Source organism: Poecile atricapillus, chromosome 1, assembly GCF_030490865.1.
Source record: "Poecile atricapillus isolate bPoeAtr1 chromosome 1, bPoeAtr1.hap1, whole genome shotgun sequence".
NCBI classification, from domain to species: Eukaryota; Metazoa; Chordata; class Aves; order Passeriformes; family Paridae; genus Poecile; species Poecile atricapillus.
Window position 1 is genome coordinate 14,711,579 of NC_081249.1, and position 18,915 is coordinate 14,730,493.

The 18,915-nt window shown below is 41.7% G+C and overlaps 1 protein-coding gene across 2 annotated transcripts in view; it reads right to left on the reverse strand.

Annotated features, from left to right (window-relative positions):
* CNKSR2 (connector enhancer of kinase suppressor of Ras 2) overlaps positions 1-14,205 on the reverse strand; it is a 207,786-nt gene extending 193,581 nt beyond the window's left edge. For both annotated transcript variants that reach the window (XM_058833852.1, XM_058833851.1), the window contains exon 1: positions 13,652-14,205. In XM_058833852.1, the coding sequence (XP_058689835.1) occupies positions 13,652-13,715 (64 nt within the window). In that variant the 5' untranslated portion in view covers positions 13,716-14,205. The remainder of the gene's footprint in view (positions 1-13,651) is intronic.
* Positions 14,206-18,915: the final 4,710 nt, after the last annotated feature.

The window sequence follows — 18,915 nt, forward strand, 5'->3', positions numbered from 1 at the left end:
AACAGGATACACAGCAAGTAATATAACTGTGGTTTTAATTAGCTGGGCATATAAAGCTGTTACAAGACAAATTTCTTTCATTAAAAAAAGCAGACAGTCAGTTAGAAATGCTTCAGTGCACCGAAACTGAAGATGACATAAGATGCTAAACCTTCTCCCTCCCCTGTAACAAGGAGGAGCCAGAGTAGTACCACCCAAGCAGCCGGTGATGAGCAGCTCCTTCTCCTGCTACCATACTGGTAACTCCCCAGAAATGCCAACAATAAAAGGAGTCCAGCAGCACAGAGGAAAAAAAAAATCAGCAGTAAAAAGAACCATTTTCTGTAATTTTGTTCAGACACTTGGGAGAAGAGTTTCATGCAAAATTAACTGTAGGATATTCTAAGTTCCCCAGTATTGAATACCAATGTTTTGTGCATTGGTCAAAAATGGTAGCATGGTACCCCATAGCATAGTGAGTATACATTATTTTATATTGTAAAAAAAAAATAAAAAAATGACAAGAATATGTGTGTATGCATAGTAGATCTTTTTTCTCCTCTCTGCTTAAGAAACTGCTTTCCATATCATACAATTGCATTCCAACATAAGGTTCCCATTTTTCCCTCCTGCACCCCAAAGAAGGGCTGTGCCAGCTGCTCCTTTTCCCAAAAGCACCAGGGGCAACATCAAAAACATCAGCAGACAGTCCACTGCACATATTATTAGCAGAAGACTTAGTCTGCCCAGGCCCAAGGAGAGAGACTCAGGCACTTGAAGACAGAAATTAGATGCCTGAATTTAAGATCACAGGGCATGATTGCAGTAAGTTTTGTCTGATCAAATTAGGATGGAGACAGACACATCCTTGCCTCCAGATCCTGTTGTTGCCAATGCCACCCTGGGCACACCAGCCAGGATGCTCAAGGCATTTAAGAGCACAGGGAACCTTAAGCTCCCAGCCCTTGCACCCAAGATTATTAAAAGATTCTGGGTAAAATGAAGAATAAAACATAGACAGTCTTGGAAGCAAAGCTGGGATCCTTGCAGCTAAATGGAGATTCACTGGACAGCAGTTTCTTATTTCTTAAAGTGGTTTTGTGAACAGAGATTACAAGATACTGCATGAATGCTGGATTGTTCCCCTTCAATTCAAAACAAGACATTGTTCTGGGATGGGAAACTGGTTTCTGAAAAGACAAACATCCCTTCTTGCTTGTTTCATTAAACTGGTAAAAGAAAATTTAATTCAAATTAAGAAAACTCATATTCAAACTGATCCACTGGAGAAAAACAATTGATATTTATGTGCTGTTGCCACTTTGCACTCATTACAGGGGCTAATGTTTTGCAAGACATCTTTTAAACCTTCCTAAGCTTATTATTTACTATCTCCTGACAAGCATGACTTCATTTCATGAGCTGGCACACATCCCATTGTGAGAATCTAATCTTTAATAACATATCCTAATTAAATATGCACATTTAATTCAAAAACCAATAGCTAAAATTCAGAACAAAACAAAAAACATTCATTTGACTAAACAAAGCAATTGGATTAGAGCACACAGAGCAAACTCAGATATTAAGTCACATATGTCACAGCAGAAAGTCATTAAGGGAAGGGGGAAAAAAGGGTAAAAAAAATCCCCAAAAAACCAATCAGACAGACAATTCTTTATACCTGACCGTATCCGACCTCTCTGAATTCCTAGCTAGCTTACTCCCCATCTGTCATATGATAATAACTTTAAAAGAAGCACATTTAAGAACTCATCAAAAGTTCAAGTCAATTGTTCTTAGCATGCTTATTTCCACTGAAGAAGGTTGTGTTCTACAGAAGCTACGAGGATTTATTCTTCTCAACACTCACGGCATAATTTCAGCATTAAACTATACATTATTTTGAGTGGTTCCATAGTGACAAAGAAAAAACAACTAACACAATCAAGAGCAAACAAACAAAAATTTGAAAAATACCTCTTGAGATTTAAATACCAAAATCACACCAACAAAAAAGCTACTTCTATCTATTTGTCCATTTCTGAATCAGTGTAATCTGGAAGCCACTTTCCTTCTAGTGAGTACAGTCCTAATATTTGACATTACTGAGATGCTTTGAACTCAAAAACTTTGCGTTACAAGTTTGTGACCTGCTATAATGCTTTCAAAGACTCTACTGAAAGAAAATTAGATACATTTGTAATTTAATAAACAATTTTACTGTTGATTGAGATTAAACCCCAACACACATCAATCTTTGCCTTCAGAGATCTCATAGTAATTTTTGAAGTTTGATTTAGTAAGATTTATCAAAACAGTATTCTGGAGGAAACTCCTCATAGTATTTGAAAACACAAAACTAGAGAGTAAAGGCTTAGGGTTTACAATTTTAATTCTCAGGATAAATGCAGGTCAACTACCTATACCACATTGCTGAACACAAACAAAGTGAGAAAATCTACTGAAATTACAATATTACAATTTCTAGGTTTCACTTAATCCTGCCTGACTTCATACATGCCCAGATGAAGAGTTATAAGACATTAATTTTCCCTTTCAATCTAAAATGTCACCATTCCCACCACAGACTACAATATACTATCAATTGAAAAAAAAACAACATTTTGTGAAGTTATTTTAAATATATTTTTAATAACAGACTGGGCAGCAAAGTTTGTATTCAGCTTTACCTTCTCTTGAACTAGGAAACAAATTAAGTTTTGGGTTTTTGAAGGGACCTGTCACATATTGAAGTTCTATTTTCAGTTACTCTATTACGCAGAGCACTAATTCCTCTAAAGAGGAATTTGCTCATATCTGCAGAGATGAAAAACATTCAGGACACGCTGTCCTGCAGACTCAAACTTCTGTCCCGCAGTCACAGCAGTTGGATGCCCAGGCAGCCACCTACGGAACATCACAGCACCTCGCTTTGGAATGCAACAGTGCAGGAGTATCCATGAAACCCCACAGTCTGCTAACAGAGGCAGCCACCAGAGGCAGGCATTAATTGCCCAGTTTGTTCAGGTCTACTCATTTATTGCTCATTAGCATTAGTTACCTCCAGTTTGTAATTGGATAGTTCAGCACAGCTTACAGTGAACTGTGCAACAACAGATAATATGCAAGAGAGAAACTACATGCCCAAAAACAGGAAAGGGGTTTACTGTCCGAGACAGATCAACCAAAATATTGGTGAGCTCCTTGTAAACTAACTTTGTAGAATTCTAGTAACTGAAAAGATACTACCTTTAGACCTCTGCAACAGATTTAGTCTTCTGTTCATCAAGCAAATACTACTCAGTAAATGGGATTTTCACAGAAAAGTGATTTTTGTCTTGTTTTGGTTTTTCCCACGACCTTGAACTGGTAAACTGTCAAGACCATTTTCAAATACTAATGTATCTCCACATAAGGGAGATGGGGACCAAGGAAATGGTGCCAGACTGTTTTCAATGGTACTCAGCAACAGGTCAAGAAGCAACGTCCATGAACTAAAACACAGAAGTTCCACCCTAACATGAGGAAAAACTTCTTTACATTGAGGTTGGCAGAGCACTGGAACAGGCTGCCCAGGAAGGATGTAGACTCTCCCTCACCAGGGACATCCAAAACCCAGCTGGATACATTCCCATGTCACCTGCTCCAGGTGACCCTGCCAAGCCAGGAGGGTTGGACAGGATTATTTCCAGAGGTGCCTACCAACCCCAACAAGTCTATGAATCTGTGAGATGGCTACCACTGCTTCATTGCCACAACTCTTCAGCTGTCTTATTTAAACCAAGGTAGTTATTAGGAACGCCAAAACCAGTTTATGAAAAAAATAACCCACAACAACAAAAAAAAAATAAAAAAAAATTCCTATCAAACCAACAAGAAAATATGGTAGTCATAGGAAATACAGAAGCCTCATGATTACATATACAACATTGCATTTTCTATAATTGCAAACAGTAGCTTCTCATTACCCATTAGGCATTCAAATGCTCTCTCAGTAATGAAGATTTTCTAAAGCACTCATAATTAAAATAGTCCTTTGAAGGCTATGAACTACCCAGTTCTTTTCAAAAATGAGTTTACTTGCTCTCAAGACATCCTGTCATAGACCTGTCTTATTTTTCTAATGATAATCTGTCCTATGCCCTTCAAACGTTCAGACTGACACTTACACGTAATTTTTTTATGTGCAGTGATTACACTTCCAGGCTGAACCTCTGTCAAATCCACATGCAGAACATGACAAATTATTCACACTGCACTGTGCTCTTGGACTCAATTCTCAGAAATAGGCTTTTGACCCCAGACTGCATTAAACAGCTAAGATGCGGACAGTTTAAAACATACAATGAAATAATGACTGAAGCAACAATAACTACATCTGCTTTTGAAGTCCAGCATCCAACAGTGAAATTACAGACTGCTGGTATTTTCAAGAGGACTTGTGGGACACAATACTCAACACTATGTCAAAAAGCATTAAAAGAAATCTAAGAAACATTAAGACCTCTCATTCTAGCTTAAACGAGCATACACTTTTATTTGAAAATATATTAAGATTGCAACATTTGAAATAATTAACACCTCTTGAAAAGAAGTAAGGACCATTTTGTCATCCTGCATTTACAGAAAATTTTGTAAACAAGTAGAAGCGGACTACCAAAATAAAAAACGGTAACACATTTGGTTTGGGCTCTTTTCATATTAGCTCTAATAAAATCAAGTCTACCAAAAAGAGCCATTCTTTATTTCTGAAGAGAAATGGAGACAAAAGGCACATGGTTCTATACATGATAATAAAGCAACAATAAACAAGACAGCCAGAAGTCAGCCAGTGCTGAACACTCAGGAAGGTACTTTTTGAATATCTCACAAAAAACTCTCCAGTCACACTCCACTCAAACTAAGAAAGAAAATTGTTACTTGTTTGGTGTTTAAAAGGTGTACACAAAGCAGGACAAGTGCAGGTTCACGACTGTTGAGTGTACACAACCTAAGATGGATTTTTTAGAGAGCAACTTCTACTTTGTGTTCAACAGATCCCTCAAACAATATTTCTTCAAACAGAAAAATCAGAAACAAAACAAGAAAAGCAATGCACCTTGTGAATCAAACTATCAACCATACAAAAGTAACCAAAAAAATTACAAAGCAATTAAAGAAAGTAAGGCAGGTGCATGTCAGTAATGGATATCGATGAGGGGAATCCAGTTACAAAGATTTTAATTATTAACATGGAATTTAATTAGCGTGCTCCAGCTAACTCACCCACTACTATGAAGCAAGCCTTCAGCAACCACACCTGGTCAAGATCTCAGGTTGGCATCGCATTAAAATGACTAAGTTTTCTTGCATTCCCATGAAGGGTTTAAGTGTTGAGTCAGAGGGAAGAATGCCATCTAGTGAATTACTCAGACAATACTGGCACATCCCACCTATATTTACCTGGCCTCAATACGCAGAGGAAGGATTTCTTCATCTTTTATTGAATCCTGAAGATTTTCAGGAGAGAAAGGAGAAAAAGAAGGAGGAGAAAATGGAAACCATACCTATTTAAAAATAGGTCATTTACAGCTTTAGCTATTGTCAACTGGTGGATCTGGGCAAACTAAAAATAAATTTTACACTTTAACAAAACCAGTAATGCTATCAACTTCTTTACAGCCGACAATCATTCCCTGTGGGAGGAAAGAGCCCTTCAGAGATGAGTCTGCCAGCTGCTCAGCTCTATACATGGGTATGCTCATCCTCCCAAATATAAGAGGCCAAGGAGAGGTCCCAGCAACACCCACGCTCATGGACCACCCCAGCTGCCACCCCAACGCTCCTCCAGACTATTCTGGCCAGCAGACACAGGAAGGTGTTGTTCCTTCATGGCACAGCCCCATCAGCAATACCTGAAGCTCTGTGAAAATGGCTTGTGCAGCTCCGCCGGCCACCCACACCCCACACCAGTAAAATCCTAGCAAAGGAGTCACCACAGCATTCACAAAGCACAACTCAGCATCACCAAATATAGACCCTGTTCCACTTAAATCAATGGACACTTGAGGCTGATGCGAGTCCTAAACCATTTATTTTAAAAGCTGCTTGAACCTTCAGTTTAAAGGCTCAAATAATTCTCATCAACATTTTTCCCTCTTCTTCACACAACAGAAAAAGGTATCAATACAAAAGTACAGCACTTTTCATCCGACTATATTAAAATAATACACTTCAGCCGAATATAGCTTAATTAAGGCTTATTCTGGTGCACTCCAATATTAATTAATAGTTTACTTGGAATTTCCCACCATATGGTACTGTAGCAGATGTTAATCATGTAAGGCCAAACACTTTGCAATTACTGTTCTAGCCACTTCATCTGAGGTACCAAGTGCCCTAAATTTCTACTTAAAGGATAAGCTGGAAATGCCAAACATCCTACAAGATGACATCCACAGCTATTTTCTTCAAGATAATATTATCTGGCAGATAAATACCACAAAATGGGGTAGCTATTTAAGCCTCCAGTACTATAAAATGACTTGCTATAGACAGTGCTGAACTCCCTTTGCATAAGAGAAATGCCTGCATTGAAAACCTCAAGGAAAAATCTATTTTGTCTCCCAGCTATCTGCTAAACCCCATACACAGGGAGTGCAAAAATGTGTACACAAGTGGATGTGCATTAAGCATTCTAGATTTTGGCTGCCCCAGACCCATGGATCTGTGTCTTCCAGCCCTTCATCCTTCAACTGCAGGAAAGGAACATCGTGAGGAGCAGCAGATGCTTGCTCATGGACAGTCTGCTGTTTTAAATTGAAGGAGAACTGCCCTGATAGGCCTGTCACATAACAAGAAATTGACAGTGCTCTGAGCAGGTTCTTGTGGCAGTACATTTCTTATAATATGAGCCTAATACTGAGCTCCCCAAATTTTTCTTCAGAAAAAATACAACTCATCTCCATCTCCTTACTTCATCTTTTTAGAGAAAGCAAATGTATTTGAAAAGCTGGAACAGATCATTAAAGAAAATGTGGCCTTTCAGAATTTCCCAACACGGTATTTCCAGACAGGATTTTTTAACGAGGTATTTGGGAACTCTTATTCTTCAGCATTTGTCTTGGTAACTATTCAGCTTCTAAAGTGAAGGTTCGAAGTATTAATTAAGTAAATAATTTTAGCAGTAAGTGTAAAAGCACAGATTTGCTTTATTTGGATTTAAAAATCTAAAGTTGTTATCCTGATGAAGTTAGGTGCTACAGGTAATCCTCAGTGCAGTTATGATTTAATGAGGATATTGTAACTTCTTGGGGAAAAAAGAGTATTTACACAGAATGGAAGCCTTGAAGAATTAGCTCTTCCTTCTTGTTGCATACCTTTGAGCCTATACAGGGAGAAACTTCTCAGGAAACAGCTTCTCCTTATTCCTCTGGAAAATGGCAACAAATATTACTACTTGACTCTGGAAAATACAGTACAATCAAAAGCCACAGCAACTTAGCTGAGATTAAATGGTTATCTACACTTCTGCAGATCAGACAGAAAAGCTAGACCATTTGTCAATTTGGGGTTTAAAAGATAAAACTGCCTGTGTTATTATTGCTGGAGTGCTTAAAGACAACTACTTGCAAAGATTCTAAAAATACATCTGTATATATTTTTCAATCCTCTCATCTGAAAAGTGATCTGGTTTATTGCTGCCTTGCAAAATTCTTGACACCCATTAACCAGAACAGGCATTTGTAAATTGTTTGGTTTAATAATGTATTGTGCAAATAAATTTGAATAAGATCAAAATACAGAGCTTTACTGAACTGTTGCAAAAAACCACTTGAGAAAACATATTGTGAGGCCATATTTAAACCAACAGATGTTTCAGAAATAGAACAATATGTTCAAACAAAATAAAGGTGTAAATGGGCAGTGCTAAAAGAGCTTCACAACACACATTAATTTCAGTAGCAACTGAGATGACCTCATCTAGGAAAGCTCCCTCCTAAAAACATCATAAATTTAGAAATGAATTCTGATGTTATGCTTAAAATTTGGCTGCATGAATTATTTTCAGAGTGGCTGCTTATGTAACATCGCCTTTGCTATGGCAACACCCAGCTGTTAGGCTTTGACACATCCCAGTTGCCATTGCAGTTTAATTTTCTGCTGATAAACAATGGCAGGAGAAGTTTTCTAACCACAAAGATGCTCTAAAACACATCATTGTGATTGATATGGTGGCCATTGATACTGCTAAATCTCTAAAGTCAGAAGGGTGAGAAAAAAGTGAGAGATCCACAGGAAAAATAAACAAACTAGAGAGAGACCTTCCAGCACTGCTTTCAATACAGTTTTAAAGCTTGAGTCCTTAAAACTAAAGTTTGGAATAGTGCAGTTTGACTCTTGACTACCTGTCTTCATATAAACTCCCCTCTCCAAAAAGTCCCTCACTTTGTCTGACTGAAATTCTTGTTACATTCTTACAGAGTAACTATATATAAATTAAAGATGGTCATCAAAACTAAGCTCTAGCAATGGATTATTTAATATTTTTCTACAGCTTTTTTTTGCTAGGCATTACAGGAAAAGTCATAAATCCATTTAATAGCATCACTTCAAAGCTAATGGAGTACTACACGTACCCTCTGATACTGTAAAATTTCAGTTTGCTTTACATTGGAGAAAGAAAATAGCGGTTTAATGCTGACAAATTGTAAAACGCCTGATCTATTCCACATATGGCACTTAGCAATGACTATTAAGTTGATGACTATTCTGACGCTCATCAGTCACCTACACACACTTGACAAGGAATCGAAGTTTCAGAATCCAAGTGTTTTTCATACTCTTATCCAGCTTTTTTTTTTCTCTGAGACAACTTACCCTTTTATTAAAGGATTATTAAATAGTACTTAAAATCCATATTATTTCTAATAGTCACAATTTTTAAGGGCCCTGCCAAGATCAATGTGAAGGGAAGTAGTGTAAGAAAGAACCTTTAACATAATAGACCACTAGAAGAAAAACTAAAACCGATGGACAAAATTGAAAGCTCCAAATAATGCACATACATTTGTGGAAGCACACCTCCTCTTTACCATACAGTGCTCACATGCCTTTACCACTGTAGTCCATCCTACACTCCAGAAAAAGCTCCCCCCTAAACTCAGTCCATGTCAGTGTTAAGAGAAACCCATGGTCAAAAACGAGGTCAGTCTGATAGTGAGCCTAAATGCAGGATTCACCCTTACTTTTTTTAAGGCCTAAACTGATTTGCTAGATCCCAGTGCTGTGAGAGAATTTGTGACTTCACTGATGAGTTTCCCTGTTGCTAACTAATGGTTCAGGAACTGCAGCAGAAACTAGGTGCTGCCACAGCAGTCCTAGGGCTCTGCATATGCACGAACAGGAGTAGGAGGATCCCCATGGCAATACTTTTTTTAAATCATCATTAAGTATTGGAGTATTTTGTGTCAAAGCATTCCCACAAACTGATGCATTTTTTTGATGAATATAACACATCATTCCCAGTACACCAAGTGGAGCACAGTTGTTGGCAGCCCGTGATGACTTTGCAAACATACGTACCACTGAAAACAGTCATGAACCTCAGCACACAGAGAGCAGACAGAAACAGTTCTCAAACCCATGCAATGTTCAATCATACAGATGACGAACTTTTGCACTCTGCATTCACTTTGTTAGCATGTTCCTATTTCTGCTTCTCTCCCCTCAGTTCTAAATATTTGCATCCTTCTAAACCCTGCTAGAGTAGACTTTATAGAGGTAAAAAAGCCCCTACTCCTTTAGCATCAGAAGCCTTTAAAGGCAACCCCGTGCCTTAGATGTCAGCTTCTTGAGTATGACTACCATTACAACAGTTTAAGCTGTACGAGCTTCACATAAGCCCTATGAGCTGTCATTCAGCTAGCAAAAAATAAATATTTAAGCTTTGTTAGATAAAGTAGTATTGATTTTTTTTTTTCAGGTGGACTGCCTTTTGGAACAGATTTTGCCATTGAGAGATTGCTACTGAACTAAAATTAGAATAATGTTAAAAGCAGCAAGCCCTTATCAAAATACAGCAACCATCAATAACCTCAGACCAAAGAAATTAGATTAGAAGACTCAATTAAAAACATCCTAATGTTTGGTAAGTAACTGAGTGTCTTTAAGTGTTCTCAGAGCCTCAGAAATCTAAAATACATCTGGCATGTTCCCCTCCTGAGTGAGTGAAAGCCATGACATTCGATGACGCTTGCCTTGTAACACGTCAACGTCTTGAGACACAGCAGTGGAGTCCACACGTGTCCTCCAGAGGGGAGGCAGAGGAGGTGGCTGACACACTTTCATCTCACTGATCTGTACAGGACCTTTAAAATTTGTACTAAATACATGAAAAGCACAAAAAATGGTTTGAATCAATTTAAATATTAATTTTATCCTCCACGTACAATATGCCATCCTGTGGGACAGAGGAGCAAATCCATCTATGATTTTTCCAGCTCTATGACAGTTACTCTTCCACTCTTCTTCTAGGATTCACTTTAAACCCTAGAAAACTCATATGCTGACACAGGCTCATCTCACTTTGTCCCTTTCATTTGCAAAGTTTTAACTGGTACTTTGGTCTAGAACTTCTTACTATACACATTTTCACAGTCAAAATTTAGTTACTTATTTGTACAACCAACTCCTGGTACAACCCTGTAGCTCAGCAGCATCGGTATTAGGCCATTACAGGGATCCACAGACAATGGGGACATCAAGGAATTAAATACTGACAAGATACTGGAGAAACTGCATTTATTCCATGAACACCCAGCCTCGAGCCTGCTCCCTACACAGACATCCAGCCCAGAGCTTGGCACTTTTATCTAACCCCTTTGAATGGAAATACTTTCCCCATGATCATTTCTCACATCTTATAATTTCAGGCCCAATGCTTTATCACTACTCTGAGCAAAATGCCACTGAGGTAATGGTTCTTTTGCCTAAATAAAGAATTCCAGATGAGGCCTTTAACTGCAAATGTTCAGGTCATACCAACAAGAACATCACAAAAACACTGAGAGCAATAAAATCTAAAGTGTTTCATTTCCCCTTACTTTCAGATAACTGTAAACAATGTTGAATGATAGGATTTTCCTTTTTCAGGAAAGATTTTGCTTTGAACATCAAAATCTATTTGGAAGAATTCTCTTTACAGAGCTGCTCTGAGGAGGCATATGACATAGCATCCACTTCAAGGAAGAGGTTAAAACCAAGTTCAACATTTATAATTCTTTAAAATAACCCCCATTAAGTCAGCAAACTATTCTCACATCTTGAAGTTTAATGTAATTTATGCAAGCCACACTTGACCATTGCTAATGCAAAGACTGAACTCCTCCCAAACTTCTCATGACAGACACATTCATCAGTTTTACTCATCAAACTGTCTTGGGTATCTCTCAAAACACAAATAAGCTAGAAACAGAATTAGCTGGAAACAATGGACTTAAAGCATAAGAAGAACATTTTTCCATAAGGATTTCAATACCACTGTTTGCAACACTACACATTTTAAGTAAGGAAAACAAAGTCGTTGCAGCAAAGATCACTTGCCCTTATCCACTACCATCTTTCCTCCAAACTCAGCAAGGTGTGAGCCATCAGACAGGAGCAAACCTGCTCCAGCTACTGGTCATACTCGTTTCCAGGCTTGACTTTTGAAACCAGAGTGGCTACCTAGGTGGTTTTCCTCCAAGAGGCAGGTGCTTTATCTCCTTGCACTACCTAGGTGAAGGTTTATGTACTACACAGAATACAAAATGAAGAAATGGAAGCATGAAGCAACATATATGCATTCACTCTGTACAAATGAAAGTCCTCCAGAGAAACAATCAAACCTTCAGGCAAAAAAAAAAAACCAGGTTAAACACTAAAAAGCAGGCTTTGTATTCCAGAAAGTAGGCATGACTGCAATAACTTTTTTTTTTTTGTAAAGCTTATGTTATTATTTCTGAAAGATCTACAGCTCTGAGGGTTAGTCACAGGTTTCTAACTGCAAACCCTTATCCAGCAGCACAATTTCTAACAGTACCATTTAGTCTGTTCTCAAATTATCAATTTTATAATAATGTAATACAAAAAAGAGTATGCAATGCACTTCACCTATCATTTATAAAAAATATTCTATGTATTACATTTTTTCGGTGTTTTAAAAATGCATTATCTGCAAATTCATTATTTTTATCTATTCTCCAAATTATGGGGAAGGTATCTCAGACACTGATTAGAAAAATGCCCTACACAATAGTTTTATTTAAAAGTTAAATTGTTGGAAGCTAAATTGCTGTAAAAAACATTTTGAAGTTGAAAATTGTTTGCTCTTAATATCAATCATCTGTAGCTCCTTCAAGTTTTTATTAATATTTACCAATTTCTCAGGATATGAAGTATTACATCATTCTTTTTGATTATAGAGAGAGAATATAGAATATTTTAGATTAGAATATAGAATATTTTGTCTATAGAGAGAGAGAATGCTTCCAAAACTGCAAAACTATGTATGCTACTAAATACATACATAACTCGCCAGCTATAAATGCCAGTATTGAATAACTGAAAACATATGCTATATGCCTGAAATTTTAAGGATTATGAAACTGTCACATTGGTATCACACAGCATGTTATAAAGAACTCCCACAATGTAGCAGTTGTTCAAAACTTGTACCCGTCCGGTCATTCTATCTTTATAAAAAGATATATAACACTAGATGGTGATGTATTCAAAACACAGCTGCAGCCTAACTTAAAGGTAATCCGAAAAAGCTCCCCCCAACACACACAAAAACCATACAACAAAATACCTTTTCACATTACAGCATAAAAGCCACGTCAGGATGGCAAGCACACAGAATGAAAGAAAAGCGTTTCCAAAAGGTCCAAATTTTATTCCCATCAGTTTATTTGAGGGGAGGACAGGTGAGGGAACGGGAGAAGGGGAGCAGCGGAACAGCCACGCTCAGCCCAGAGCCCAGACTGTTCGTGCTCCCTTCAATCACGGATCTTGAAGTGCAGCCCCCGGGGAGGGGGACGGCGGCGGCCCGACGCGCGGAGCCCCCGGCCCGGCCGGAGGAGGCCTCGCCCGGCACGGCGGCTTCCCGGCAGCGGGGGAGCCCCGGCACCCCGAGGGCGCGGGCCGACCCCCGGCCCCCTCCTCGCGGGGGAGGTCGCAGCCGTGTCCCCCCGGCCCCAGCACGGGCGAGCGCTGCACCTTAGGCTGAACTTTTATTCACCAGGCGTTTCGCGCCGCACCCGCCGGGAGCAGCCGGACACGCTCCCCGTGTCCCTCCGCTGCTGGGGGGCGGCTCCATCGCCACACCGCGGTCGCCGCCCGGGAGCACCCGGGGCTCCCGCGGGCACAGCCTCGCCTCCTCCCCCGGCCCCCTCCCCGGCTCTATGGGGATCGCCAGCCGCCGCCCCCTCTCTGAGCCCGGGGTAGGGGGGGGCAGCGCGGTCCCCGGCCCCAGCGACGCGGCCCCGACGGCCTCCCGCCTTCCTTCTCAACCCCAACCAAAGCGTGGCGGCAGCCGGCGCTGCCGGGAGGCGGGATCCCGGCGTTGGGGAAGCCGCGGAGCTCCCCGCACCTGCGGAGCGGGGATGGGGGGTGATGGGAGAGGGCAGCCCTCGGCACCACTCCTCACCTTTCATCCAGTCGACGACCTGGCTCGGCGACCACTTACTGACGGGCTCCATGATGAGGGCCATGGGCGGCTCGGGGGCGCGGGGCTCGGGCGGCCGCCGCTGTCCGGGCGAGGGGCGAGGCTGTGCGGGGCGGAGGGACCGCGCTGCCCGGAATCCCGGCGGCGGGAGGAGAGAGCCGCTATATCCCCGCTTGCCTCCGCTCCGCTCGCTCGCTCGCCGCCTCTGTGCCTCTCTGGGGATTTCAGTTCATGTTGCCGGCTCGGCGGGGAGGGGGAGGAGGAGGAGGAGGAAGGGGGAGAAGGGGGCGGCACGCTCCGACGCCTCCCGCCCCCGCGAACCCGCGGGCAGCGGCGACGGCTCCCGGCCCCGCCGAGAGGTCGGTCCTGGGCGGCGGCGAGCGGGGCACTGGCTCGACTTTGCCCGCTCGGGTGCTCGGCGGCTCCCGCGGCTCTCCGCGGCCGCGGCTGCCGCGCCGGTGTCTTTTCTCCTGGCGGAAATGACGAGGCGGCTCCTGCCACCCGAAAATATCTCCAAGTGAAATGGGAAGCGACACCCGACGGCCGCCCGGGGCGGGGGGGGGAGAGCCGGGATGACTCGCAAGGTGCCGCCGCCGGCGGGAGGGGGGTCTGGGGCGGCGGCAGCGCCGAGCACCTGCTCCCGGCGAGCCGGGCAGCGGGGGAGCCTGCGGGGGAGCGCAGCCAGCGGCACCGAGCTGGCGCTTGGGGTGTGGGTTTGTTGGATTTTATTTTCCCTGAATTAAGCATCGCTGTGTGGGCGGGAAAAGTTGGAGGTTTTTTCCTTCTTTTTTTTTTTTTTTTTTTTTTTTGTTCTTTTTTTTTTTTTTTTTCCGAGAGAATGAAGCCCGGCTGTAAAACGGCAGTGATGGACGGTGTCGCCGGGCGCCCCGAGGGAGCCGTGCCAGCAGCACCGATGGGGTGACGGCATTTGCCCGCGGTCTGCGGGCGGCACGGGCAGGGGAGGGAGAGGAAGAGCAGCACCTTATTGTTTGCCCGCCTCACGCCGAGGGTGCGATAATGGGGCAAACTGGAGCGAAATCAGCCAGCAGAATGAGGGTAGGACCCTGGCGACCACAGCGTGGAGAGAGAGCACCGCAGGTGCTCGTCTGCCCTCCCTGTCCTGCGGCTTGCACCACGAACGTGTGGAGGCTGCAGGTGTGAAAATCCATCATCCCTGCAGCGGGTCATCATTGCTGGAGCTGTTAATTTTCTCCTCATTCTGTCTCCCCAGACTGCATCATCCTGGAAGTTATCCCCAAAAAGGCAATTCCCACGGGCCCTATGGCACAGTGTCTTTTTGGTAGGAACCCCTCCCAAGTGCAGAACGATTCCTCCTAGGATGGCTGTAGCACCCTTTTTTGGCACTCTTCCTAGGAGCTTCTGCTCTGAGTAGGTGGCATCTCCCTCTGGAGCTCCAGATGATAGTGCTAAAGGTTATTTTCCTGCTGGTAAGTTGGCCAATGTACGGCTTTGCTGCATTTGCATTTACCCAGCTTCTCCTGCCAAGGCTGAGGCAATGACCATCGAGACGTTCCCTCTGACAATGTTGGCTGCTGAATGCCAACTGCTGATACTGACATTTAGTATCTGTATCTGAGGAAAAAAGAGGATTCCTTCAGCCCTGAAGTGGTAATAGCAAAGGAATCAATACCCTTGTGCCGTATGGGCAGTGCCAAAAGCTTTCTCATCTTTGATATGTGACACTGAAGTAGTAGTGCTGAGGGACAGTACAGCACCCATAGTGTTGGTAAGACCTCTCCCTGGAGACCCCGGATGAGTTTACCCACCAGTGTTAGGTAGACTTGGCTCTCACTTTAAAGGTTGTTCTTATTTATCTTTGATAAGAATCTTTTTACTGAAAACTGGGGCTTGCACACTGTAATTTTCCTCAAATTTAGCTCTAGACTCGTGTCTCCTGTGTCAAATTCCTGCCAGTACACTGATGAGGCCGTCTGCTTCTAAAGAGGTTGTGTTACTTAAAGCCACAGAAACAATAAACTCACTTGCAAACTAAGACTGACTCTTTTCCTTGTGAAAAGTTTGAAAGGTATGCAGGATCCCTATATACTGAGTTATTGTTGTTGAAAGAGCATGTCATAATTTTAATTATAAACCGGTAGTTTGAAAGGTTTAAAAGTATAAATATGGAAGATTAGACTGAAGCCTGGCATGTAATTTATAATGTCATTGTGTAATTCTCATTGGGCTGAAAAGTTCTTTGTAGGTGAGGACAGGGGAAATACGTTCTCAGTACATATGTATGTAGTCCTATTGTTCATAACTATGCATGCCCTGGAATTCCTATAGCTTGCCAGCATAATTTGTAGCTACAGCAAGTTTTTCAGTAAAGCATCTGTGATCCAGGACTGTCCCCATGGTCAGTATCCATTACTTCTAAAGCCCCTCAATGGACTTTTGTGAGGGGGTTTAAAAGGGACTTTTTGAGGAGGTAAAAGGGAGTTCACTCTTCCATTTCAGTAAACAGATGAAGTTCTGAGCATGGAATCTAATTACCTTCATTGTTCTTCTCACAGCGCATAGCCATATTATAAGTACTGGGGTAAATCCCACTGTTTTACTTAGATCTTTTTTCAGTTTCACTGAAGATTGTTGGCTTGGCTATGGCAGAGAGGACTTGGCTCAGGAGTAATGATAAAATTATCCATCCATGATATTTAACTTGGTGACCTATTACAGCAATGAATTCTATAGTCAGGAGATGTGCTAAATAAAAGTATTTTTTAATTTGCTCTACATTTATTGCTGCCTGATTTTATTATTGTTCTCTCTTTCTAGGGTAAGAAGGAGAGCTGAATGACTTTTTATGCTGACCTTCTAAATCTCAAGTGTTTCATCCAAAATGCCTTAACCAATGTCTTTTGGCTGTTTTCATCTTCCAGTTTAGTGGTCTTCATCTTGCTATCACACTTGTATGAGTCAGGTCTTTTACATAAAGCACATGGGTCCTGCAGAGACACTGAACTACGGAATTATGTCTTAACTCATCTTTTAGAATTACTCTGATCCTTATAATGCATAAAAAATTACCATGTTTAAAAATACGACTAAATAGACAGGCTCTTGTTAGGAAGGCATTTATTAGGTAGTAAATTAGGTAGTAAATGTAAAAGTAAGTACACAATAGAAGTCTGAATTCAGAAGTATGAAACTATATATATTCTTAGATATCTATTTTCTGAGCAGCCATGGATATGGATGGACAGCACACATAGCTCCTGGATCAGCACCTTAGACTGAAAGTTCACAGAAGATACTGCTTTTCTGTCGCAGTACATTATCAAAAAAACAACCTCCCTAAAGCTCAGCTGGCAATCATAGCTGCTACAGCTATGCAGATTGAAAATAATACCAGTTCAAGTCTGTCTAATAATGTATTTTTTGTGCATATTTAATCAATAGGACAACTGATGTAGAGCACTGCTCATCCTGAATAATGGTGGCAGCTGGATCCAGGTTCTAACAATAGTACACTGAATAGTCATTTGTTTTATGTGTATAAAGCCAGATTTTACAGTGGGTATCAGTGATGAGTTACAAGCCCAACTGTGGCTTCCTCAGAAACTTCATGGTTGTTTTGCTAGGGTGTCTAGAAAACATGCAAGTTGCTCAGAAATGACAATTTGAAATCTTGCCCTGAAGTTAGGGAAATAAATCTAGCTCTCAAAAGATGTTGTTTCTGGTGCTGTATATTGAAGCTGTTTCTTAGGTGGAAGATGAAAACAAGTGGAGGCAAATTAACAGTAACTAAAGCTGAGGTCTAATAAAAGCAGCTGGAGTAAAATAAAAAAAAGCAAAAGCAAGCAGAGTGGAAAAAAAGCTAATACTTTCTTCACACTAATAAAGTTTGTCTGTCTTTTTATAGCAAATAAATTCCTGATTTTTACAAATGAGGCTCTATTTGATAAGAATCAAGCTTTTCCACTGGCACTAGCTCACGCTGCAGATACCTGCTTTGGATGCCATATCTGCATTCTTGAGTGTATTTTATTCCACAGCTTGCAGCAAGGTGTAAAGTGAGTTGCTCTTCTCCTTAAGGGGAGGGCTGCTGTCTGTCCTCTGTTCCCCAGAGCCTTTTTGCGTTTAGAGTGGTGCCTGAGCTGGTGCCTCAGCAGGGCAAGGATTGCTGCCCCTGCCAGGGCCGGCATCTTCCAAGGGGAAGAGAAAATACTTTTAGGGGGACAGAAATAACAAATAGCCTTGGTTCCAGGGGCCATGGGCAGGCAAAGGAGGAAGAGGGAGGTTCGTGATCAGAGGCAGAGTAAGGTAGTAAGCCTCTGAGAAGGGTAGACATGAGGCAGAGAAGACAGATAGAGGAGCAAAGGGGCTTAAATGCAGTTGAAGACCCAAGCTGATTTAGACTGGGGTCTAAATCTGAGCTGTTGTCCCTGGCAGTGGAGCATGGGGAGGTGGGAAGGCATGGGGATGGGAAGGAGGCCCATCCCAGCTGAGAAAAGCAGGTGGCTCTCTTGCTTGTACCTCAGGGGTCTGCATGGCCCAATGCCCCCTGGCAGCTGGCCAATGCTTGCTCCATGGCCATGGGCAGCCTCTACCTATACAGCAAAGGTGACAAAAAGACAGTGAGCCTCCAATGACTTAAGGCCCACACTGAGATATTGCTGTTCCCTCATTTCTTACCACTCTTCTTCAACCTGCCTGAAAGCACAAGTTTTTCAAAGTGTTTCAAATGTAAATATCCTGGCCTTAAAGTATATGCCTTACATCCCTGGTAGTTTAATTTGACATAAATGGGGGGGATGTTGTTGGGCAATTGATACTATTTTGTATAATCAGAAATAGAAATCATAATCCCCCAAAGATGTTTAATAATTTAAAGTATTCAGAACTCAATTAAGGCTATTAAGAGATTAGAAATTAGATTAAAGGTGGCTAAAGGGTAAAAATTCAAGGACTTCAAACACCTTTTGTAATACGAAGGCTCTTAAAAAATGAAAAGGCTGAGAATTTCCCCAGGAAATTCCTATCATTTTAATTAGGTTTCTTCATTTAAAATAAAAAAAAAAAAAAACACACACACAATTTGAATCCCACTTCCTCTCTCAAGCAGTGGACTCAATTAATTGCCTGCTGAGACCTCCTCCTTTCCCAGGTTTGGGGGATGTGCAAAGGTTTAATAGGTTTTTCACTACCAGGAGGGACCACCCCAGCCCTCTGACGTGTTCTCCTGCATTGATGCCTGCCAAAGAAATTCTCACAGCCTTTCCTGT